A 25,022-nucleotide genomic window follows, 5' to 3' on the forward strand; every position below is an offset into this window, starting at 1 on the left:
TGAAAAATGAAATCTACTCTTTTGACCTTTTCTTTAATAATTATTACTGTTTATTTTTTTTCTTTTGCTTTATTTTGAGACATACAAAAAGAAGAAACATACATGTTTACATCTCTGTCTGGGTACAAAGCAACAACAAAGAGAATACACACATACACAAATATTGTGTTGCCCAAGTCATTCAGTTCATTTTTACATCATAATGTAATGATACTAGTGTTGTCAATTGTTTGTAAAAAAAAAATCTAATCATATTAATCACAATCTTTTAAAAAAAATTATTTTTATTAATTATAGATTCGTTAATCACAATCTTTTAATCACAATTAATCACTGTGCCTAACTTTTAAAGCTTGCTTACAGTTGTGGTTCTTGCAGGAATGTTGCCCTGGGCAACCCCCTCCTTCTGCTGCGCGTCAACCAATTAAAATGTGAGCACTCATCTATGGGGATTTTTGTCGCAGAAAGCAGGTGATATAATTTCCCAGAAGTCAAGAGAAACTAAGGGAAACTTACTCCACTACACCTGGATACAAGTAGCAGAGAACCTTTCAGGGGGCAACTGATGAATAAGATATTTTTTATTTTCTAGTTCTTTAGTGGCCCACGCCTTTCTGATGTCGCCCTGGGCAAGTGTCTTTTGTCTCAAGCCGAACATGTCTTAAGATTTCCAGGTTTTTATATTCAGAAATCTTGATAGGAAGTTTTGTTTAAAACAACCCCGCCCCCAAACTGCAAAAAGTAATATTGCTTTTAAAGAGGATTTACTAAAACGTTAGTTTAGAACTGTCTCTCTCTCTCTTCATTCATTTCCTATGGATCTTGATGCGGCACTCGCTTGTCCTCGTTTGTATTTCATGCCTGTGAAATTTCGAGCTTGTACACGGAGATGTGTTCACGTGGGCTGGCAACGTGACACATAAAAGTTTTAAAATGTTCAATTTCTGTTACTGTCTCAGAAAACTTTAGCCTTTCGCTGTAGTTCGTCGAAAGGTTAAAGGTGAAAGTACTTTAAAAAGAGAGAACAACGAGTCAAGCGGCAGTTCCTCTAGTTTTCTACTTCAAAAAAAGGAAAAGATCCAATCTCATAAATCGAAAAACAAAAACAAAACAAAAAAACAGGTTTTATACATCAGTAACCCACGAGCTACAATATTAGAACAGGTTAAAACTTACATAAGTTTTATTACGTCATGCTCACATGCTGAGGAACAAAATTAGAGTTGGATCCTGAAGATTTGTTTTGGCTCTGTGGCATCAGCCATCGACCTTCTTCTACAGCACATGTTTCAAACTCAGTGAAACACGTGGCATGTTTCTTTGAAAATATAGAACATATCTGTCTATATTTGACATATAGAAAAATGTCAAATCCTAATGATGCACATTCTGTAATGTAAAAATATGGAACTTTAAATCCGAGAATCACCGAAGTGAAAATATGGGCCGCTGATAATATCCAATATTAATATCACTGTTATGGCCACCAACTATTTTCTGATAATTCATATCCAGATATTATACTTATCCTGATATCTATTGCTCCAGTTAAACACAACACAGTCCTTGGTTGCATCATCATTACTGTCACATGACCAAACAAACTCCACGACTCAACTTCTCCTCCCAAAACACAACTGGCAACAAGATGGGAAAAAAACATTGGTTATTATTGACCCAGAAATATTTATGGGACTAATATTAAGACAGATTAATATTGGACCCTTTGAAGCTGTTGAATACTGGTTCAAGGTTTCTGTCAGTCAGCTCAGTGAACGATGGCTGGTGTTTCCTACTGTGACTGACTGCTGCCGTCAGTCCTTCTGATTTTAATAAACTCCCATAAATCCAGATTTACATTAACGTTGTATTTTCAAGCCTCCTCTTGGTTGTGTGTTGTCATGGCGATCAGTACAGCTGCAGGGTTTGTATTAATTTTTTTCTGCTTTTATAAGAATATTGCTGCTTACATCAAAATGACAGAAGAAAAAAATATTTGGATGAAAACAGTATAATAGCAGAGCATAATTTCTACATCTAAGTCTTTAAATTCCTTAAGTGGAATCTGGAATAAACTTCCAGAAAACTGCAAAGATACTGAAACACTGATTCCCTTAAAGCAGAGTTGCCTTTGATGAATTTTAATGACAAAATGTAACATTTATTATTTCATGACTGCTGACTGTACGATGTTTTTATGGTGTAAAGAACTTTGAACTGCCTTGTTGCTGAAATGCGCCGATGTTTCCCCTCAGTTCTGAACGTTATAAATATGAACAATTCATTATGAATGAATCACAACTTTAATTCCATTCAGTTTCTTCACGTTTTATAAGAGCTACTTTGACTAAAACCACATAAAAGTCAATTTTACAGTAAAATAGGCTCCTGTTGCAGTGTGTTTCTGGTTTTTAAAGAAGCTGCAGAAATGATGTGTGTGTGTCTCGCTCCTCCTCCTCCAGCTGGGCAGTGCTGCAGAACGGTGGCGGGATGAAATCCTGGGGGTCGACAAGTCCGACGATGTTGTTGAAGAAACTGAAAACCAGACAAAAACAATCAGTTCAATCTGTTACAGTTGAATCTGAACAGGAAACAGTTCTGTGTCTGAGATCCTGCCTGGTTGGAAGGTTTTTTTCTTTAGTGCTGTTTGGTTTGTATTGTTCTTTATGATGAAGGGTAATTATTTCTGAGCACTTGGTGGTTTGTTGATTATAACAGGACAGATTAGCAGGTATTACGAGTTGTTTTCATCTTACGTTTATCTGTTTCCCGAGCAAACCAGAGCAGGCCTTCAAAGCCTTTTATAGAAGTGTTGTCATGGGGATTGTACAGTTTGTGTCTCTCCATACCGCTGACCCCTATGTTTTCTAGTTCAGTTTTATTTATTTATAAACAAATTTTTCTTTAATATATATATATATATATATATATATATATATATATATATATATATATATATATATATATATATATATATATATATATATATATATATATATATATATATATATATATATATATATATATATATATATATATATATATATATATATATATATATATATATATATATATATATATATATATATATATATATATATATATATATATGTATATATATATATATACATCTGCATAGTGCACTGTTGCTAGCTAGAGAGAAGAATAAAATCACACCACCAAATTTCCCTTCGTATTTCTGAATTTGATTTGAGTTGAAGGACACCATTTCATTCAGGCATGTAGAAAGGCAGCATTATCTGCTCTCTGGAGCTGACGGGAATTAAATAACTGAGGTGTGAGTACTGACCTGATCGCCACCCATCCTCCCTTGTCCGTGCTAAACAGGGTGCTGACAGGAATGCATCCAAACTCTGTAACCATGATCACGTACGTTGCTGCAAAGGAAAAAAACAAAACAACAAAACAGATCAGTCACATAACCGCTGAGTCATTTGCAGTCATGTGGTTGAATGTGCACTAGAGGGACTGACAGCACAGCCTCCTCCTTGCTCTGATTGGTTGATTCTAACTGGATATCTGGTGCATTTCTGCAAATATCTGTAGAACCACAGAGAGGAGACAGAGGAGCTTGATTTTTTCCAAGTTATCGTTTGATATTATACTGTCATGACATGGTGACAGGTTTAACAATATTTTAAAATATTGTGTCTAAAATTTAACTACTGGAGGTTTAAGTGCCTGGTGTATCTAATTAGCATCATACCTAAAGTTACAATAGGTCAGCGTTCAACTTTAAAATCTCGAATTCATTTCTTATCTAAAATGCAGTTTTTGTACAACTAGTATGTAGAATGTAAAATTCAGGCTCCTTTTCAGAAAAAGGGCTCTGAAACAAGTAGCACTTTTTTCACTGTGTTGGTCTACCTACCACATAAAATCCCAAATAAAATACATTGAAAATTGTGGGGCGATGTGAAAAACTTTAAGTGGTACAAATATTTTAGAAGAAACTCTACCTAATCCCCTCTTGGTCAGCAGCTTCCCGGTCCAGGTGTTGACCAGAATTTCATCCCCTGGAACCGAAGAGCTGCCCATCACAAACTGACCCACAAGGTAGGCATCCTTAGGAACGCCCAGCGGGATGAAGTCCGTACTCAGACGCCTCTTCATGCACTTCTTGTCCCGGTTGTTGATTTTGTACATCACTCCCTGCAGGAAGGGATGGGATTACAAACCAAACCTGTTGGATTTGGGCATACATACGTATGTATGTATATATGTATACATACATACATACATACATACATATCCCCTCTCCTTGGCTCTCACCTGTTTGTAAAGCAGAAGCACGTCTAGATGGAAGGTTTTATTGTCAATGGACCCAAAGTCGCTGAGGCGGATCCGCCTCCCAAGGCCATCGTAGGAGTACTTAGAAAAAGCTGCCAGCTTCTCGCTTTGGGTGGACTGTAGGACGGAGAGAAGGCGTTTCACTGAGAGGAGTACGAGAACAAAGTCGAGTTGGTTTCAACTTACCACAGAAAGGCTTCCAGACATGAGCGGCGGGGATGCTGAACAGGAAATAAGCTCAGTTATTATCATGAGCTGGTAAGAAGATTCTGAACTCCAACATGCTGATGCTGAGCTCTTTCAGTGTGTGTCTACTTACAGCATGGTTGGGATTCCTGAGCCAGGCAGCCCACCAACAGGCACACAAACAGAAAGAGGGTCGACATGTCGTCTGATGGCAAGCACTCTGTACGCTGCCGACCTTAAATACAAGCCTGTGGGGTTTTCAGTCTGTATCCAGCATAATTATCAAAGATGCTAGTTGTAATGGTGTAAAATATGCCGAATCCACGTGACTGAACAAGGAGAACTTTCTAACACGTTCTAACTGATTAGGATTCCCAAATCCATTGATTATCTCTGGTTTTTGCTCATTCGGCCACGATCACTGTCTGGTCATGTTACATCCTGGTAAAAACCTCTTTACTCGTTACACTTTTAAAGACTTTAGTGAACACTCGCCTTCTTATAAAGTGTTGTAGAATGGTGAAGTAGGGAGAGAACAGAAATACATCTAACTAGGTGTAGGTGTCATTTATCTCCATTTACTGATACTCAGGCAGAGTTAGAGTTAGAGTTAACAGGCTAACTGTTACAGGCTAACTGTTTGTAACAGTTAGCCTGTTACTAACTCCTTCTGAGTTAGCCTGTTAGTGCTAACTTTATAAACTTGTCTTAACACACAAGTTTATAGAATTAACCTATAAACTTGTGTGTGAGTTTGTGTGTGTACAAATCAATTAAAGACTCAAAAACACAATGAAGAGAAAATTACTCTATTATTCTTTATCATGTTCTGGAGAGACATTCTTCATCGGACCTTCAGAGTAAATGAAGATGAATTGAAGTGCAGTGAACTGAACAAACTGATCCATCTTGAGAAAAATACAGAATGCACCAAGGTCTCAACTGAGAGTCGAACAAGACAACAGAGATAGATGAAATGAAACAATCGAAGGAGATCTTCATTTCTTGATTTGAAATAAGCTGAAGAAGTCCACTGGCTCCGTCTGATCCTCCTTTCTCTCCGCTTCTGAGCAGAAGCTGGGGACGTTGAGGAGATTAGGATCTTCAATCCCAATGACGTTGTCGAAGAAGCTAACAGAGAAACAGATGCAGAAATCATAAGGCAGAGCTCAGACATGTCAGCTTGAACTTTATCATGGTCACAATGCTGAAACCAACCTCATCATCACCCATCCATACTCTTTGGTTTGGTAGTTAGTGATGACAGGAATGCAGCCAAATTCAGTGACCACTGATGAGTACTTTCCTGGAAGGACAGAGGATGAAAGGTGTGCTGCTAAAGCTGGCTGAATGAATGAATGCCATAGGACGCCTTCTCACCTGACTTGTCTGGTAGGTCTCCCATCCAGCTGTTCACCAAGAGGCCTTGTCCAGGTCCGGATGAACTTCCCACCACAGCCTGACCCAGCAGAGTGGCGTCTTTTGGGATAGCCAGCGGGTAGAACTGAACCTTCAGAGGCATCTTCTTACAGGTGCGGTTATGTTGGTGGATCTCATACATGGTAGCCTGATCAGGACAGGAGGGACAGTTTCAGCAAGGTCCATTCTTTCAGATTCTTACAGAACACTTTTCAAACAAACCATCCTAAATTGGAGAGCATGGGGCAACTTCAAACCTACAAACAAATGGCTACCAACACATAGAGCACGCAGGTAAAGGAAACAACCAAGAGATCCAGGCCGTAAAATCCTTACAATGAAACACTACGGCGACAGCAGCATGCTGTAGGAACTATTTTGACCATGAGTCAGAGAGCCAGTCAAGAAGACTACACAGACTCTGCGCACAATCCATCTGGATTCTAGCAAGTTGAGCTAGCTGGATGCCTAGCTCCCCTTTCTCCTCCACCAGTGCAACCATCGCAGACCTGTTAGTGTGGCACAGAGTGGCAGTCTAGCCCCTGTGCGTCCTTATGACTGTTTGTGCCGACTCTCAACCTTATCAGCTCGATGTTGTGAACAAGGTTTCCCAACAAGCATAATGTGTATTGGAATAAGCAGACCATAAACACCAGCTGACTTCTCTTGTATTAAGCGATGGAAGTTGAGGCAGTGCTGGTACTCTGGTGTCAGACCCAGTACTTTAAGGTCCATGTGAATTTGTGTTGCTGATCTGGAAGTGTGTCAAAAAGGTTCCCACCCCGAGGTTTCATTCAGGATGCTTAATTTGGTATTCATGTAACATAATCTATAAGTTTTCAGGACTGGAGCTATTACACACAGTCATGTAACTCACAATCTTAAAAAGGAAGTTTTTCCAAATTGGTGAATTTGTAAGTTGATCTGGTATTTCTGTCACCTCTGGCATTACAAACTGATCATTGCTCCCCAACAACAGAATATGGATTTCTTCATGGGCTTGACCAGAGGTAATCATTTACCACTGCTCCATTTTATTCCGCTGCCCTTGTGATTAGTTCTTTTTTTTTTTTTAATGTATAGCTGTTTCCTGTGAGAAAACTTTCACACTGACAAGAGACTGTGATCTCCTGAAATCACATTGGAATCTTTCTGGCTTTACATCTATGCAACCGTTTCCACTTGCTGGGAAAATCTTGAGAGAAATGTTTCTACCGCAGAGTTTCCAAACTCCCGTTTCCTTTTTTAAAAGCTCAGATCAAAAGTCACTACCTGCTAAAACAAAGATAAAACTATCCATGCCCTGGTCACCTCTCTGTAGAGCAGCAGAACGTCGTAGGTGAAAGTCTTATTCTCGTAGGTGCCCAGCTCCAGCAGTCGGACTCTGCGTCCCAGCGCGTCATACAGGTATTTGGCGAAGGTCCACAGCTTTTCATTCTGCGTGGCCTGGAAAGTGAGAGTGTAAGTGATCCTGATTCACACATGTACTCAGAAGCTCTGCTCAGGTTTTGCTTCATTGTGCAGAAGAATGAAAGGCTTACCACGGTGAGGGCTCCGCTGAGAAGGGGAGGGCTTTCTGTGTGGAACAGAAATGTGACAAATTAAAACACACACACAAAAAAAGTGGTTTAAATAACAGCAATATTTTGTCTAATACAGAAAAGGTGAGACATAATGAAGAAATGTTGAGAAAGCAGATTAAGATAAAGCTTAATTCCAACTAAAATATCCTCCTACCGCATGGATGGGGCGCCTCTGCCAGGCAGGCTGCCAGCAGACATGTGAGCAGGACTGGGAGTCTCATGTTTCTGGATGCGCCGATCTGCTCACCCTGCTGTCACAGGTGAGGGATCTCCTTCTTATAGACTCTGACCTGAGTCTCGGACAAACGGAGCCGTGATTCCGAGTTTTAGCTCCAGCCCTGACAGCAGGCCGCAGGTTTGAGGTCATAAGTGAAACAAGTGTTGTTCTCAGCAATAAAACATCATAAAAACCAGCGTCTGCATTGTTCACAGAAGGCTGGTTAATATTCCATTCAGTCACATGTTTAAAGCAGGTTTTTACTTGTATTTCCTTAAATATTGAAACTGATTTCACAAGAGAGAAACTTGAAATACACGCCTCTTTTGGCTCAATACGTGACTTTTCACTCGGCCGGTGGTTTGGCTTCCAGCATGGGACTGCAGTGGGTCAGGGGTGAACAGTGTTGTTTGTGCTCTGATTGAAAGGAGGCTCCCAACATCAGGACTGGATCTGAGCTGATGGATGAAACCACAGTCACATGACCCAGTGTGTGTGACTGAAGTCACGGGACTAAAGCACCTGCAGGAGAACTATGCTGAGTTATATTTTACGTGCTCCCAATTATAATACATTAACACAAATTTGTGCAGATTGTGCAAGATAAAAATTTGCTTGTTTTAGCTAACTTGGCTACATTTACGTTATGATCTTGACCAGAGAGCCTCACCTGTCATAATGGAGAAATATAATGATAAAATATTTTACATTGCCATTTTCACCCTGTGGTTTGTACTGTAAAGCATAATTTTTTTTTATTTAGCTTAACCATTTTTGATCATTTTTTCTTCAAAATCGATGAATTTTCTCATTTTCCCATTCAAATGCTTGAAAGCGAAGCCGTTGGATTGCACAATCTCGCTAACTGCACTGGCTGCCATTCTATGACAGCATGTTCCTCCTGTCTCTATGTCACCAATAAAATGGCTAAAAAACATTTAATGTATGAATTGATTTCATATATATTTGTATATATATATTTTATATATATATATATATATTCTTCTTCCAAAAACTGATTTTATTTCAAGCTTTTTGCCTATAAGATAAGATTATAAGAAAATTCAACTGGAGTGGAAGAATTTTATTTGGGAGTTAAAACAATTAAAATTTTTAATGCTCTGAACAAATGAATAAAACAAATGCTTACAAAAACCCCCAGCAGATTTTAACACTCTTTTCTTGAGAAATATAGATGATGATAAAATGGTGTGAAGTACCAAGCAATTTACAAACAGCCTTGAGTTTAAAACTACTTACTTCAGTCTCAGCTGATCTGACAATAGTGTTGAATCAATAAACATATACAGATATTCAGAGTAATGTTGGATGCATTTTCTATAAACATCTGATGCTAATAATAAATTCATAAAAAACATATCCAGCATCAGTAAAGACATGTAGTCTCCAGCTCTTTAAACATAGAACTGCTGGGGGAGTGGAGGGAGTCTGAGCAGGTTGCAGATCTCGTTGCAGGTTGGTCCATGTTGCTCTTTCCGGAAAACTGCCAGCCCCCTTTCTCCGAAGTTTGAGGGCCCTCTAGGGGTCCTGGTGGAGTGAATCTGGGGGTCCGTGAGGTAAGTCAGACCTTTCCCGCTGGAAGTCGTCCATCCTGTGGAAGAGGAAAATTGCCACCTATTCAGAGTTGCCTTTGATTAGTAGTAAGAGAAAAATTGACCAACATAGTTTATGTGTAGTTGCTCAATGATTTTGATAATACGTGGCAAAAATGCTTATTGCTTGTTTCATAATTGCTGACTGTTTGATGTCTTCAGGACTTCAAATGTTTTGTTGCTGAAATGTCCTATAGAAATAAACTTGACTAGACAAAAGTGCCAACTCTTTTTTTATTCCATCTGGTATAAAACACCTGAAGGCTGCAAGCAATTACTGTGTTCTTCCCCATGCAAAGTTACAGTCATGTACTGAATTGATACCTTGCAAGTCTACCACAACTTCCTGGCGACCAGAGAACAGGTAGGTGAAGTGTCCAAAAGCCAGGCCATATTTCGTCGCCTCGACGGACATCTCTTTCTTCCCAGTGTTGTTGGTGAGTTTCACGAAGTCTCCAAGCATGTACGGCTCCACGGTGATGCAGCCCACAATCTCATCTCCGTTTAGAATCTAAGCACAAAGAAGAAATGGAGGAGGCCATCTTGAAACCTTTGAATCCGAACTGATCTGCTGTTGCTCAAGAGGAAACGTAGGCGTTAGGGGTCATTTCAGGCCATGTCCATAACAACACAGATCTTCTGTTTGCTGCATTTGCACCTTTCATCCACTTGTTTATACCTACCTTCTACTTTACCAATGGGAAGCATTTATATGCTTTAAGCTGGTAAAATCATTAGACACCACGGGGTACATTTCCACTCTTATGCTAATGATAATCAACAATATCTATGCATGAATCCTGATGAATGCAACCAGTTAGGTAGATTACAGGCTTGTCTTGGAAACCTGGATGACTACCCTAAACCTAAACTAAACTCAATTCTCATCTTAATTCCAAATCTTACTCCTGGCCCCAAAACAGCTGTTCTCAGTGGATCCCCACAACCTAGCATGGTTTAGGAAGACGGTCCTTACAATTGATCAAATACAAAGCTACATACACACAGTACTCACCAACAATGCGTCGGAGGGAATGTAGAAGATCTGAGCCAAAACTTTCTTATCGTAGAGACTCTTGTTGAATTCAGTCACATAGTACTGAGCCGTCATCTGGCGCGCCACATCGTTCAGGTGACACTGGATTTCTCTTGGCTTCAAGTAATCCTTCCCCACATAACTGCAGAAAATGTCCAGAAAAACCAATCAGAGGATTTTAGAGAAAAGCATTAACAGCTTTTTTACCTTTTTATCCTGTCACAATCTTAGTGAAAAATATATCCATCAAATTTCTACACACAAGTCCTAGTTCTCTAGCACACATGCTAAATTTCTACACACAATTCCGCAAAATATACACTATTTTTTTTGTAAATTTGTTGACAACAAACGGTTAAAGAAGCAGTATAATGTGAAAGCAACATTTTTAGCTTTACATCATCAATATACATCAATACACATCAATATAATGTTATTCAAAAACATACCTGAATGGTTGCCTTGATTATTCGAGAACTCATTTATCTCCCGTGGCAACCATTCAGCTGTGTAAAACCTTAGTGGGGACTGAGCATCGCCTCCTCAGAGCTACAGTTTCCAAACTTCTGATATTCTGCCTCACAGAGCAGCCCTCGCCCACATCTACCCCACTCAGCTCCTTCAGACTATCCTGTAGCAGTTAGCAAACACCTGGTGGAACTTTGTATCTGCTAAGTTAATTATACAAGCTAATTCAGTGCAACACTGGTAAAGACATTGCTAAAGGGTTAATAGAGGAGCCATGTTGTGATGAGTTCCTGAAGGCGGAGTTTCAGAAAGAAGAGGAGCTTTTAAAGAGACAGATGACCAATTTCAAGGCATTAAATCATGAAGTCAAATTTCTTTCAAGTCATATTTGAGATATATAGCATTTTGATAACAATTGTTGGTAACATACTTACTTGATTGTGCTATAAAATAATTCTATGTGACTGGAAAACACATAATACAGGGCCCTTTAAATAACTAGTTTTATGTTCATTTAGTGTCTTTTTGATGTGGAAACACAAACATACACTGGAGAAGTGAGGAACGTTAAGATGCTTCTGATTCACCTTGAAACAGCAGCCATTCTGTAGCCATTCTATTTCAAGCTCAAGTATTTTGATGAAATTGGAAACATCTACTGAAATACACGCCATTTGAAACATGCATTGAAGTCCTTAAGGATGAGCTAGAACAAAAACCAGCTAAATGTAGTAGATTTAAAGCAGATGCATATTTTTGTCTTTTCCACCACCTTCCTGTTTGCCCCCAGGAACCAGACTAGCTGATACTGGCTGTTACTCAGCAGGATTAGTTGTGTCCTAGCTATAGCTGACCTTAAACAACAGTTTAAGGAGAGGTAGCAGTCCTCACCATTGGTGCCACAAAATGTCTCTACCATTTTGTTGAAAAGACTTTACATCACTGTCTGTCCTACGTTGCCCCCTTAATCCTGTCCAGGTGGAGGGGGACAGAAGTACTCCCACCCAAATCATGAATCTATTGCTGAACTGGAGCTCTCCTTCAGTGACATCCTGGGTGCACAAAAGAGTTTTATCATCGATCCTTCTACTTTGTGCTTCCAGTCACTTTTAACTTGCTGCTGATACATCTGAATTTCCCCCATTGTGGGACAGGATATTCTATTCTATCCTATTTTAAATCTGAAACTGCAGCCTTTTTGAACCCACAGTTTCTGCTCTAAGCAGAATGCGGCACGGGAATAGCATGATTATTTTTGTAGCATGCCATACCTGCTTAACCTCTCCTCCTGATGCAAAAACTGGACCCATATCGCTCTTCTCTGATTGCCCTTCACTTCCATCTCCATCAGACGGCCGATGTAAACACAGGTCTCTCTGGCCGTCCACAGTCCTGTGGCCTTGGAGAACTTCAGGTGGAGAGCATCTAGTGGGGATAATTTGTAGTCATGCAAACCTTTACACTTTGTTCATGGCAAGAGTCATTTATTCAGACTGGCTTTTAGCTAGCTTTATGCTGTGTGATCTTGTATATATTCTGTTTTCAGGACTTTGGTTTTCTGACCTGTGGAAGGTGCTATATAATAAAAATTACACAAAATGGTAAAATGATAGCACAAAAACATCAATATACTCAAGGAAATACTAAAAGCAGCAGGAAATTATAAATTGGTGCATCCATCAAGAAGCCAATGAAGACGGTTATATATGCTCATGTATACTTTTTTTATTTTAAGGCCTCATATTTTTAGTATGACAACTGCATTGGCAAATATAACATTTTAATCAACTGGGATTATCTACATAGATAATAAAGGGAAGTTTCTGCTATCACAGAAATTAACTTACTGTGGGCAGTTTGAAATTTTTGAAGTTGGAATAACTCTGTCTTGCTGTGGAGCCTCCTCTGCAGACATTCATGACAGATTCCAGCCAGTAGAGCCTGGTAATCATGCTGGGACAACTCAAACTGTCTCTCAGGAGCAGCGGTTGTGCTGGGGTACAAGCAGCTGTAGCACAAAGTATTCTTGTTCTGAGGTGCTTTTCCTGCAGAAGTCACCTCATTGCTTTGGTGCCCGATTTCATTCAGCTCCACCATTTCGTATGAACTCTCAGAGGTCTCAGTAGTTGCGTTTGGGTCTGGAACCCTCTGTGAAGGGCTGCCTTGGACCACTGAGACAGGTTTAACAGGTCTTGAATTGGCCTCCAGTTTGATGTTTGAGTGAACATCATGCCTCTCTAGTGGCTTGTGATCTGCGATGGTGGCAGGTGAAAAGCTGCTTTTGGAATTCTGCGTTTCCACGATGACGAAGCTCCCATCAGAACCTGAAGACCGACTCCTTGGTTTTGGCACATAACCTGGTTGTATTTTTTCATAGAACGGAGAGTTTTGGCCAGTTGAGATTATTCCCCATGAAGTCTGGGAACTAAAACTCTCACCAAAGGAGCTGGAAGATTCTTTGAGGTCTAGCTGGGACAGGGAATGCAGAGATCCTTCATTCTCCTCAGTCATGCTGACCAGATCAGAGACGTCTGTCTGTATTTCAGCTTGATTTTCTTCAGCCTGTAGAGAATGACTTGGGGTTTTAGGATTGGGAAATGAAGTGATGCCAGAGGTACAGTTCTGCTGATTTGGATACTGGTTGTCCGTGTCGGAGTCTTCTGTCTCTGTTTTGGCTTGACTTTCTTCAAACTGTTGAGAATGACTCCGGGTCTTAGGAATTGTAGACTTTGGAACTAGATATGAAGTGATGCCAGAGGTGTGGCTCTCTGGCTTTTGCTTCTTGTTTTCATCAGCAGAGCATGAAAAACTGTCATCATTATCATCGTCACTCATAGTGGGAACATTGCTCTGATCGCTACTTCTTGTTCTGTGTCCACTGCCACTTCTATGTGCACCGCTGCTGGGCTCAGGAGGGCCTGAACTTCTCATGGCAGACTTTTGATAAGGAGATCTCAGGAGGTCTGTGCTTTTCTGAATTGGAGCCGAAGCAACTTTATGAGACAGAGACATGCTGGATGAATCTGAGCTTCTTGGATTTTGCTTGACTGCTTTCGATGAACTTCCTTTATCAAAAGCGAGTGACTTGACCGTGTTCATAGTTAAATTCAGAGCTGTTAAAACTTTTGCTTCGTTGCCTTCGGTCTCCTTGAAACTTTTGGTGGCCTCACACAGCGATGCGTGAAATTTCTGATATCTCTCCAACATCTTTGAGAAACCCTCCAGGGTGAAATTTACAGAGTAATCTTTGTCGTTTCTGTAGCTGTCTGGAATAAAAGATCCTTTATCTGAATTAGGGAATGGCTCCACACTCAGCAGTTGCTTGACTTTACTGACTTCTTGCATGATTCTAACAGACAGGCCATCTTTGTCTTGAGGACTGGAATCACAGTATTTGTAGAAATATCCTAAAGCTCGCTGGCAAGCTTGAGCAGCCTCCTCTACAACATCCTTTGGAGCGCCAAGCCACTTGTCAGTGACGGTCATGGAATAGGCTGCCTTCAGTAAGGTGTGAAGTTCCTGCTGACTGGTAACCGGCTCGCCCTCTGCTTTGGCGAGAAGGCCGACTGCGAAGGCCTCTCGAGCCTTTTGGAGGAAGGTCGTTCTTTGAGAGGGAGGGCATGTTAGTGAGAAGCTGTACGACAACAAGCAGGTTCCTTGAGCCGTCTAAAGACCAACAAATAAAAAACAATTACAGACCATTCAGGGTTTTTTAGATAGTCACCTGGTTTGTCCTGACCAGCGTTAGTCAAGTTCAAAATTCTCAACAGTTTCTAAATTGATTTTAGCATTTTACTCCTGAAGTTTCCTCTATTAGTTGACACCTTTCAGCACAGCCTGTAAGTAGGACGGTGCATTTAGCATGGCTGCCGCTTAGCCACAAGCAAGTTGTCAGTTATAGTGTGTAATGTTATGCAAGTAATGTCATGTGATGACATTACTAATTTCTATCTTTTTCCCCTTCTCTTTTATCACGTTACCATATCATTCCCTCAGTGTATGGAAACATTTTAGGATTAGAGTCAGACCATCCTTCCTTATTACATTGATTATTTATGAATCAGATCAATGACAAAAGTCAAAAGACACTTTATTCAGCACGTGACACGTAACCAAATCAAATTTAGAAATTGTTTGAGTCGTGGATGGCTGTTGAAATACTAAGCGACTCTTCTATTGACAAGAGAAATGTTCCCGTAATGGACATGGTAACATGAGATTGTTCAGAGGTACAACATACCACATTAGTCAGCACGTAAAGTGAAGCGTACTGACTGTACACCACAGCCATCTTAGCTGCCTGGGCGGCCGAAAGAAGACGATGACTCCCAGCATTCCCGAGTAAAGACGGCTGAAAATTAGCAACAACTATAAGTTACACTGAATAACAAAAAAGCACAAGGAAAACAACTTTTTGTGGTTTCTTAAACTTACAAAATCAATATCTGGATTAGTCTTGAAAGCATGGAAGTCTTCATCACTCATGGACACTAATATGTTAGCAAGTAAGCCAAGAGAGGTTCCAATGCCCTATGAAATAAAGGTTTATAGCGATGTGGAATTGAAGCTAGTAAACACAAAAGCTTTACAATAGGGTACCAACACACACTTTAGCAGTCTTATCTTTGAGGTTACCTTCTTATCAGGCTGAGGGAGTGAGTAGTAGCCAACCAGAGAAGCCCAGATTAGCTCTGCGGCCTGCAGCCACAGGCCTGAAATACAAAAAGATTATAAAAAAAAAAAAAACAGGACAGAAAACAGAAACCTTTAACTGAAATAAATACAGGAGCAATATTCTTTTAAAACCAGAAGCTGTTTTGTTGTAGTGAGAAATAAAACACATTGTAACTGCTTACTAATTTTAAACTCACCCAACTTTTGCAAAACCATTCCACGCACTTGAACACTGACGGCTTGAACGAGCACTTTGTCACTGTCACAACGATAGACCCAGCAACCTGAATGTCAAAGACAAGTTCATGCTTGGAGTCGGACTTTTATCCTTTAAAACTGAATAAGAAGCTCTATTGAACTACCTGTTGTCCCATTTCTATAAATCAAACTGCTCAAGATGGATTCTGCCTTTTGAAGTTTTCCTGTGGAGATGAGATATAAAATCATCAGGAAAAAAAAGTACGACACTAAATGAAATGATCAAAACAGCTTTCAATCCTCCTAATACCAATTAATACCATCATGTCAGTGCAGATGTGATTTTTCTGTTGCTGTGCCAGGTTTGTTTCACAGTCAAAACCCAATAATGATAAATAACAATGAAAGTTGAGTTGTTATGGCACATTCTACAAACATAAAGATCCAAACTGTTCCATTTGACCTTTGTATAATTATTCAATTATATCTAAAGCATAAGAATACCAGTCAATATGTTCAAGCCCATTCCTCCATCAATAAATACCAGAGTTAAGGTAGACCCTGGCCTGCCGTATGATCAGCTGAGGGGCTACAGGTTGTTCGGGGTAGTGTCGGTTTAGGAGCTTGGTGATCTTTAGAAGTCGTGTGGATTCATCAATCCAGTAGAGGAACCGGTCCACTAGGAAGATCACTGCCAGGGACGTCTGTGGCTCCTGAGCCATGATGGAGGACTTCAAAAGATCCTGGCAGCAGATTAAAGACACAAACTATAATAAGAGAGGAGTGTGTGGATTCAAAGTGCTGTAAAAACATAGTCATACCCTTGTGGATTACTTCTATTTTTTCCGTTTTGTCGCACTGTTCAAATAAAACTAATTTTAAGCGTATCAGCTATTTTTTTATTTTTTATTTTTTTAGCGCTGTCGTGTATTCTGCTACCACTGTCCCTTTGGGCCATGTCTGTTTTAATTGTGGTGTACCGTGTTGAAAAGAACTGCATGCTGTACTGACTGTGACCACTAGATGGCGGGGCCACTGTTTGAACACGGTCATAGTGCAGCGAGTTAGAAATGAAGTAAAAGCTGCTTGACCCGAACTGCATCGTCTCAGATTCTTATTATAGGTTACACAAATACATGAATTATGCTCTTAATTATAGAAGCACAGAGCATAAAGTCATAACACTCCTCCCCTGGCAGCTTGACGCAAACTGACGCAACATGTCAGCGCTCTCAGTCAGTAGAGTTTAAAAGATGGAAAGTAGAAAGAACAAGAGTGGAAAGAGGAAACCTCTGGAATCAGACGCAGCTAAATGAATAGAAACAACTTTTTCACAAAAACGTGCTCTGGGTTAGTAACGTTGAATGAAGTCTATGAAACTGTTCTGTAAAGTCGACGAATTCTGTGACGTATAACAAAATGTTACATAATCTTAATACTTTTATGATGCGATCAATGCCCCATATCTGTCTTATAGCCAGAAATAAGATGCAGCACCCTTTGACATTTTCTGTAATATTGCAAATATTCTTTACAATATTGTAGAAAATGAAAGTCTAATGTTGTAAAGTATGTTGTTGGAGATGTGACCTTTAACTCTTATTCTGATTTGTTTTTTTTTTAATCTGAGTTGTGATGGAACCATTTTCTTGAAAAGGAGATGAAAGTGGAACACTATTTGTTTTTATTTCATATTTTGAAGTATTAATAGAGTTGATTTGGATAGCTTTTTCTCTCTTTAAAACTAATTGTTATTAGTTATTTTACACGGCATTTCTTTGGCGTTAAAATGAGTTTGATGACTAACATTTAGATTTGCTGAAAAAAAAGGAGCAAAAACTGAAGGTGAAGGTCATGACTTTTCTCAGCCTGTGTTTGTTAGCATAAGCTGTCTAAAAACTACCAAGAGTTGTTGCACGTTTCTGCCGATGAGGTCGTTGAGGTTGGTCTTGTCTGTGGGACTGATGGACTGCTTATACTGCCACCTCTCGGGCACAAAGGGCCACTTCATCTGCTCTGCCTCCTCCATCAGAGAGGCCAGTTCTTCACACAGAGACTCTACAGGATATAAAAGAGGAATTTCATGAGTCCAGGAAAAAAGAGTTCAAAACAACCAGAACACCCGGGTTTAAAGCGGCTCAGCAGATTTGCATCAGTTAGAAGCCCTGTTCAGGTTTTCTCTAGTTCTCCAGAACTTAAAGTAGAGGAGGTTACAATTTCAACTTCAAGACTTATTTTAGCTGGTTTGGCAGAAAAATCCATTCCAGCACCATCAATATATTATCATAAGACATTAATGTGCACGTAAAAAAAGACTCACATAGTTCATGTATGCATGTCCATTTATACTTCATAATTTGCCAGTTCATTTCAATGCAAATCCCTAAACATGAATTCTGAAAAGGCGTTTCCATGGCCCAGTCAAAGTCCAGATCGTAATCTGATCGATGAGATAAGCCTCTGAATGCGGCTCATAAAGTTTTGATTGCTTTAAACAAAAGAGGTTTTAACTCCAGGAAGAATCAAATAGTTAGTCCAGATGAAAACAAGGCAAATAGCGCCACCGTGTGTCTGACCTCTGCAACGGTTGTGCTTCAGCCTCACAGAGTCAGAGACTTCAACACGTTTCGGATGTTCTTTCGCTGCGCTGAGGCAATCCTCCAGTAAGTCCCCCACCTCCATTCTGGGAAACACAAGAAGTGCCTGCTGGTACAGAAAAAAAGAGAGGATTTCCTCCTGCTAAGAAAGAAACAATATAATAAAATAAACAACTATATTTTTGGAAAGGATTGGAAAAATTACACTTTAGTTACTTTATACAGTATGAGACAGAAAAACAGATGGGAAGAATGAATGAAACCATCGAGAGGAAGAAAGATTATTTTATGTTTTATCTAAATACTGAGAAAACACAATCAGTATTCATAATTAAACACTGTCTAGGACTGGAAATACGATAATTTGCGCTGTCATGCATTACAATGTAAGAAGTTTTGAAAACTTCACTTAGTCAGATTACTTTAATGACTCATTGATCCCACGTACTGTACTTTGATCAAGTTCTATAAAAACACTTTACATTCAGAGAGAATAGAGTCACAGTGAACAACTGCTGTAGGACAAGATGAGCTTCAGGATCAATACGGCAGAAATACGTCCTGTTTTATTTCAGGACAAGTGAGCAACTTATTAAAATCATTTTTAACAATAAAAAGTACGTACCGAGGGTTCAGAGTTCCCGGCGACTTCCTGGTAAGGCAGTACTATAAAATGCTGCTTTCAATGCTGTAGGAAATCAGATTTTCTCTGGTTGGTTGCTTTCAGTTTCAGACCTGAATAAAAACTGATTTATTAAGTATGTTTGAATACATATATTTGTGTTGTATGTGAGAATAATGACACATCGGTTTAGAGTTAAATGCTTATTATTTATTTATTATTTTATCAGAAAGTTTGTTTCTCAATGGAAAAGATTGAAGAATATTTCAAAAAACAAAAAATATTATGTGATAATTACAAAACAGAAATCAGTCTCAGCTCTGATGTTAAACGAGGTTTAGACAAACTGAGATGTGTTGTATCATAAAGCCAATGTGCATTCCAGGATTTCAGGGCCACGGCTCCCTGATCTGGTCAGAGTTTCTGGCAAATTTCTGGGGGCCACAGAAAGTTTTAAAACTTCAGTATTTGCCCGGTGGCCTGCAACACAATGGATGGTTGATGAGACAGCAGGCTTTCAATTGAATAAAGATGCATTAGTGTCTCTACTTCCATGGAAATAAATTTGAAAACAATACAAACTGAGCTATATTTACATTTTCTATCTAAAGACGTAGAAACCAGTGGTGGACAGAAATTGTTGCAAGATCACATGATTTCTGCGGTTTGATTCTTCGAATCTTCATTGTGGGATTGTTTGTTTTTCCAACACATCTACCCACATAGACAATATTTTTTGTTCATCAACAAAAAGAACTGTCAAAATGGGGGTAAATTTGCTCATTTAAATTTTCACTAAGCCTAAATTGGTTTTCATTAGTCTTTCCATTAGATTATTTGATTATACTCAGTTATTTTCCATGTCTCTTCAGACATACCTGTAATTAGAGTTTGCGTATTGATAATCTAAGATGCTGATTACAGGCTTTAAGCATGACTTTATTGTTGTGTGGAGTTTCTGAGTTACATTTTGTGCTCTGTTGCCTGATTTTTCATCTAAGCCTTTAATTGAAATGTTAGCCTGTTTCCCTTCTGGTTTGTAGATCCTTTTTGTGTTTCTGGTTCAGCTCCCTCTGCATTCATTGTGTTAATTAGTCTCGTTCTCTCCCTTCCCTGCTCAGACTTTCCCTCAGCTGTTCAGCATTCCCCTTATACTAAGCTGGTTTCGGTGTCACACCTCCTTTGTTGGACTCTTCCCAGGTCCATGTCCCGTTATCCTAGTATAAGATATAAAAGTCTTCCTGGGTTCACTAGTAAATTTTGCTCACCAGACTCCTTTTGGTGTCTTGAATGGAAGTGTGTCCACCTCAGCTACAAGTCATGAGACCCTGAAGAAAACATTTGGCAGGAACGGGTTTAGCACTTCATCACAGTGTAGTCAGGGAGGACATGTTGTTCCAAATCACCTGGAAACAAGTCAATACAGCACTTGTACACAACAGGCATATTTGAAGGGGAAACATGAAGGTAGGCCTTTGCTGAAAGCTGCCCAGAGAAATAAAAATCTGTCTGCTTTTAACACATTATTTTGCACAAGTTTAAATATATAGATTTTTGTTCTAACTTGTATGGAATTAGGTTCTGGCATAATTCTGGCTAAACAGTCGAACTGGTAACTTTTTTATCAGAATTGGTAGAGTTTCTTTGAACTGGTTGGTCACCAGGCACACCAGGCTTATAAGCATCCATCCGTACATCCGTCCGTCTATCCGTCCATCCGTCCAGTTCCGGACGAGAAGCGGACAGCATATGATGTGCAAACCATTTACTAAGTTATTAAGCCATTGTTCAGCATGTTCCCACAAATTAAATAAAATAAAATTTTAAAATAGTTTCTTGCAAACAGAAATGTAAATGTTGCCCTAAATAGGACTGGGCATTTATCTTATTGTTTATGATTTATTGTGCAAAATTTCCTATCAAATAAGAATTTTTCATTTATTATCATCTCAATAAATTTCAATGAAAAGGATGAAGGGGAAAAAAATAACCACATGGCTTAACTGCAGCCACACAGAAAAGAGGTGGCAGTTCTTAACTGGGTGCCTCTTGCTGTAGGTTGTAGGTTCTCTCTGTGTTGTTGCGGGTTTTCTCCGGGTGCTCCGGTTCCCACACTTAGATTAGGTAAATTGGCCAATATAAAGGATGTGCTAAAGAAAGGGCTTATTGATTTCAAAAACTGCTAAATGGTTCATATTTGAGAAACATATGTGCCATTTAAAGACACTGCAGCTCATACCTGGAATTGTTTGCAAAACTGGAATCTCCAGATACAGTTGCAGTCAAATTGAGCTTCTTTATACACATTTTGCAAGGAGGTAACTCCTTGCAAAATGTGTATAGGTGTACATAGGTACCTGCCTACCCACCTATCTAACCACCTACCCACTCTCCTAATTATCCACTACATGCCGAATTTGAGCTGCTACCTTCAGGCAGCTCAAATAAAGAAAAGATAGATAGGGAACGCTTTTATTAAGCAGGCCATTTCATAAATTATAAATATAATTGGAGCTGATTTTGATCTTCAGCTTGTTTTATTAATATTTGTACATAGCTTTTTTTCCTGTTTTGCCAAAGTTGTTGTGTGTTTGTTTCTGTGTTTTAATTTTCAATTTATTATCCTTACTTTTCTCAATGACAATGAAGGAGAATAATAATATACACACATCACACACACACACACAGTTCTTAACTGTACACATATATATATATATATATAAAATAAAAAATAAATATATTTATATTACACATTACATTGCAGATTATATATCTATATTCTCTCTCTCTCTCTCTCTCTCTCTCTCTCTCTTTCGCTATATATATATATATATATATATATATATATATATATATATATATATATATATATAAAAACTGCTAAATGGTTCTGGGGGCCTCCACTAGTGAGAGGGACACATTTTTCAGAGGGTTATTCAGTGATTTATCTTTCTCTCTCATCTCTCCTTAGAGGCTGAAAACGCACCTTATCACTAACAGCCACAGTACAAAACCAGGGAACCGACTTTAGCTGTTAACACTTTATATTCACCCAATCTAAATTTTTAGCTGCCAAACTCTGGTTGACGCAATAACCCTTGAATATCTAGGGGAAGTAGCCAAATGGCACCACTATTAGTTTGAAACAAATGAATTGTTTTGTAGTTATGTTTAGCAAAGCCAGAATTTTTAAGCTGCTAAATTAAATGTCTCTCATATGCAGGGGTGCAACTACATATTTATGAGGTGGATGCGAACGTCTCACCGGCGCCCCCCCTAGAGATAAACTTGTACAACTGCATGTGGGCTGCAGGTCTGAGGCTTTTTGTTAGCATGTTTTCTATCATTTTTACAGCTTGATAGGAAGCCTTATCCAAACTGGCAACCCACATTAATAAAATGGTGAAATAATATTGACCACAAAACACTATTTATAAAAGATATCAAAATTTTTCCTACACAATCCCAACAAACGTTTTTAATGTTTCATTCACAATATTTATTTACTATTAATCTATTTGTATGATTTGTTCTTTAAATTGTCATCTATATTATTTTTTGGTCACAGGAAATGACTGAGGGATGAAGAGACTGATGTCTGGTTCTTTAGGTTCTGACGGGTCTGCGGTTCCTCTCCTGATCCATTCTGTCTGATATCAAACCCACTGGGTGCCACTGAATGTCACCGACACATTTATTTTAATGCCCCTATTAAACTTCACTGAGTGTTTAGCCTGTGTCTTCCCACTACCGTCTGTATTTCTGTCAGAGGTTTTACTTTAAGGACGGTGTAATATCGGGTGAACTTTTAAAAAATACACTGGTTGATAGCAGCTCACTGCGGCTGCGCAGTGTCCGTCTCCAGGTCACCATGACAACAGTGTCAGTTCGTCCTATTTAGGTCCCGCAACGACAATTTAGCTGAGCCTAATAATTCCCGTGTTTTGTTTTGGTCTTTAATTTTACACTTATTGTTAAGATGTGTGTGATAGGTGTGTCTATCAGACATTTATAGCAATACGGAATAAATCGCGTCCCGTATTGGACAACAACAACCAGCTGTCATTTTAGGCTAGCTTAAGCTAACCTGAATATTTACAACTTTCTTGTTAATACATTCACATTACTTACTTACTACTGTCTTTCAACCACTTTGAAAAGCTTTTCTTCGTCTCTCCAACATCTTTATCTTTCCCCCTCTTCCCTTTTTCTGTTTTGTGCCCCGGAGTTTTTTCTGCGCCCCATATTTAGTTCCCTTTTGTCGAGGCATTACGACAAATTTAAAAGAAAAAAACGCGCCTCAGCGTGTTCTCGAAGGGACGCTGCCCAAGCTATTTGTATGGGAGGGGAGAGCAGCTGGCAGGAGGGGGGGCGCCTAATCAGTGCTGTTCCTCTGTTATTGATCATTTCATGCACACACAGCTGTTAAGTAGTCCTACATAAAATGCTGAGTAGAAAAAAAATCTCCCTCTTCGTTTTTTGCGCCCCTCTAGTGCAGCGCCCCTATGCGTTGCATACGCTGCATAACCACCTTTTGCGCCACTGCATATACATATGTATGTATGTATGTATGTATGTATGTATGTATGTATGTATGTATGTATGTATGTATGTATGTATGTATGTATGTATGTATGTATGTATGTATGTATGTATGTATACGTATGGAGCTCGCGGGCCGCCTCGCACGCGGACTGAAGCGTGGTGCCTTCGCGGTGCTGCCGGAAGGCGGGACTGTGGCTCCGCACTGCGTTCTGTCGGTCGCACAGCTGGAAGGCGCTCCAGCTGCGAGCCGATGGCCGAGCTCAGCGGCACGCCAACACACACCCACACCAAGTCGCTTCCGAATGCGTCAGCATCACAGCACTTTGTGTAGGCTTTTCTTTTCTTTTATTTTTATTTTTTTTAAATCTCTCAAGAGGTGAGAATAATTGTTAGAAAGAAGCAGCCGCATGGCCCGACAGAACAACAAGTACCAACTCTGAGAAGAGGAGCGAACCGAGCGGAAATCGCATTCCGCCTGTGAGCGACCAGTAGGTCCCTGAGCTCCCAGTTGGTGGCCGAGCTGACGCTGTGATGTGAGGCTGAAACTCTTCCACCACTGTTCCCTCTGCAGCCCGTCCTCCCGGAGCATGGGACCCCGCGAACTCTGAAGGTAAGCACCGGACTAGAACTTGCCTGTCAGTGCACATACTGACGCCACTTCGTGCATCTTCCATGCGGACACAAAATCATCTCTTGACACTGTCTTGTGCGGAACTGTTATTTGGAACGTCTCTGTGGATCCAGAGGTTTGATAATCAAGGCTGGACGTGTTTGCGTCCGTGTTTTCTACAGGTTGATTAAATCAGGCTTTGCATGTGTGATAGGAGTTTACTGTTAGATGGATCTACTTGTTGCTCAGAGTCAGTGATGGTGGCGCGTGCACGCACGCACGCACACACGCCGACACACACACACACACACACACACACACGCGCACACACACACACACACACACACACACACACACACACACACACACACACACACACACACACACACACACACACACACACGCAAAATCACCTGGTGACTGATGGTTGTTGTGTGCAGGAATGACCGCATGCTCACATTAACTTTATGGCTCCCTGCAGCCATAATGTCAATGCTTGGGTGCTGCGGCTGCACTGATAAGACATATAAACCTGCTTTATGATTGTCAGAATATGGAAATTGGTTTAATGGGCCCGGAGGAGCAGAGCTCCCAGTAATGATGGAGGAAAGTAGGTCTGTTCCTGAAATTAGAGGCGGCTTCTTCAGGTTGGATTTGTTAATTGCAATAAATTTCAGCACTTCATTATTGTGTGTTTTTATTATTATTTGTAAATTTTTTTTCCCCACCTTGGCTGCTTCAATTCAGCACAAAAGGTCAAACGTGAATTGCTCCCTCAATCAGAAGCCACTCGTTCTCCTACGCAAAGCTACAGACGCGCTTTGCTCGTGGTGATTTAAGGTGATTTTCTCCCGCCTCCCTCGGCGCAGAGACGGATTAGGAGGCATGTTTGAATGCCAGCTTCACCCGCAGTGTTATCCTGCTGAATGTTGAGCTGCTCCAG

At 39.9% G+C, this 25,022-nt stretch overlaps 4 protein-coding genes across 7 annotated transcripts in view; 1 reads left to right on the top strand and 3 right to left on the bottom strand.

Moving 5' to 3' along the window:
• Window positions 1-2,284: 2,284 nt before the first annotated feature.
• LOC122820512 (ependymin-like) lies at window positions 2,285-5,152 on the bottom strand. 2 transcript variants are annotated; one of them, XM_044097989.1, is made up of 7 exons: window positions 4,631-5,152; window positions 4,498-4,532; window positions 4,294-4,428; window positions 3,981-4,173; window positions 3,495-3,561; window positions 3,311-3,398; window positions 2,401-2,535 (listed from the first exon to the last, which is right to left on the bottom strand). In XM_044097989.1, the coding sequence occupies exons 1-6, from the start codon at window positions 4,695-4,697 to the stop codon at window positions 3,341-3,343; spliced, it is 555 nt and encodes a 184-aa protein (XP_043953924.1). In that variant the 5' UTR covers window positions 4,698-5,152; the 3' UTR covers window positions 2,401-2,535; window positions 3,311-3,340. The 2 variants fall into 2 exon arrangements, with proteins under 2 accessions (XP_043953923.1, XP_043953924.1); XM_044097988.1 differs by lacking the exon at window positions 3,495-3,561 and having other exon boundaries at window positions 2,285-2,535.
• Window positions 5,153-5,290: 138 nt separating this feature from the next.
• Window positions 5,291-7,937, bottom strand: LOC122820510 (ependymin-2-like). The gene is made up of 6 exons (XM_044097985.1): window positions 7,654-7,937; window positions 7,458-7,492; window positions 7,228-7,362; window positions 5,878-6,064; window positions 5,716-5,803; window positions 5,291-5,628 (listed from the first exon to the last, which is right to left on the bottom strand). The coding sequence occupies exons 1-6, from the start codon at window positions 7,718-7,720 to the stop codon at window positions 5,496-5,498; spliced, it is 645 nt and encodes a 214-aa protein (XP_043953920.1). The 5' UTR covers window positions 7,721-7,937; the 3' UTR covers window positions 5,291-5,495.
• An 855-nt stretch (window positions 7,938-8,792) lies between these two features.
• On the bottom strand, window positions 8,793-23,071 carry alpk1 (alpha-kinase 1). 3 transcript variants are annotated; one of them, XM_044097992.1, is made up of 15 exons: window positions 23,056-23,071; window positions 20,193-20,330; window positions 18,282-18,408; window positions 17,609-17,763; window positions 16,250-16,448; window positions 15,870-15,929; window positions 15,705-15,791; window positions 15,469-15,545; window positions 15,268-15,363; window positions 15,074-15,184; window positions 12,681-14,499; window positions 12,105-12,258; window positions 10,345-10,507; window positions 9,654-9,840; window positions 8,793-9,328 (listed from the first exon to the last, which is right to left on the bottom strand). In XM_044097992.1, the coding sequence occupies exons 3-15, from the start codon at window positions 18,385-18,387 to the stop codon at window positions 9,132-9,134; spliced, it is 3,411 nt and encodes a 1,136-aa protein (XP_043953927.1). In that variant the 5' UTR covers window positions 18,388-18,408; window positions 20,193-20,330; window positions 23,056-23,071; the 3' UTR covers window positions 8,793-9,131. The 3 variants fall into 3 exon arrangements, with proteins under 3 accessions (XP_043953927.1, XP_043953925.1, XP_043953926.1); XM_044097990.1 differs by lacking the exons at window positions 20,193-20,330; window positions 23,056-23,071 and adding an exon at window positions 18,928-19,098 and having other exon boundaries at window positions 18,282-18,411; XM_044097991.1 differs by lacking the exons at window positions 20,193-20,330; window positions 23,056-23,071 and adding an exon at window positions 18,928-18,963 and having other exon boundaries at window positions 18,282-18,444.
• Window positions 23,072-23,692: 621 nt separating this feature from the next.
• LOC122820515 (RAS guanyl-releasing protein 2-like) overlaps window positions 23,693-25,022 on the top strand; it is a 57,427-nt gene continuing 56,097 nt past the window's right edge. Inside the window, exon 1 of the mRNA XM_044097993.1 lies at window positions 23,693-24,079. The gene's annotated coding sequence lies outside the window, so the exon portion shown is untranslated. The remainder of the gene's footprint in view (window positions 24,080-25,022) is intronic.

This window comes from Gambusia affinis, linkage group LG18, assembly GCF_019740435.1.
Source record: "Gambusia affinis linkage group LG18, SWU_Gaff_1.0, whole genome shotgun sequence".
NCBI classification, from domain to species: Eukaryota; Metazoa; Chordata; class Actinopteri; order Cyprinodontiformes; family Poeciliidae; genus Gambusia; species Gambusia affinis.

Excerpts from the sequence above, each read along its gene's own strand:
- LOC122820512 (XM_044097988.1), bottom strand. The coding sequence starts at position 4,697 with ATGTCGACCCTCTTTCTGTTTGTGTGCCTGTTGGTGGGCTGCCTGGCT. Across the intron at positions 4,533-4,630 it reads TCAGGAATCCCAACCATGCT|CATCCCCGCCGCTCATGTCT; the intron begins GTAAGTAGACAC and ends TTTCCTGTTCAG. Across the intron at positions 3,399-3,980 it reads GCTGACCAAGAGGGGATTAG|CAACGTACGTGATCATGGTT; the intron begins GTAGAGTTTCTT and ends TTTCCTTTGCAG.
- LOC122820510 (XM_044097985.1), bottom strand. The coding sequence starts at position 7,720 with ATGAGACTCCCAGTCCTGCTCACATGTCTGCTGGCAGCCTGCCTGGCA. Across the intron at positions 7,363-7,457 it reads TCAGCGGAGCCCTCACCGTG|GCCACGCAGAATGAAAAGCT; the intron begins GTAAGCCTTTCA and ends CTCACTTTCCAG. Across the intron at positions 5,629-5,715 it reads TATGGATGGGTGATGATGAG|CTTCTTCGACAACGTCATTG; the intron begins GTTGGTTTCAGC and ends TTTCTCTGTTAG.
- alpk1 (XM_044097992.1), bottom strand. The coding sequence starts at position 18,387 with ATGGAGGTGGGGGACTTACTGGAGGATTGCCTCAGCGCAGCGAAAGAA. Across the intron at positions 15,792-15,869 it reads TTATAGAAATGGGACAACAG|GTTGCTGGGTCTATCGTTGT; the intron begins GTAGTTCAATAG and ends TTTGACATTCAG. Across the intron at positions 10,508-12,104 it reads CAGGAGGAGAGGTTAAGCAG|TTATGTGGGGAAGGATTACT; the intron begins GTATGGCATGCT and ends CATTTTCTGCAG.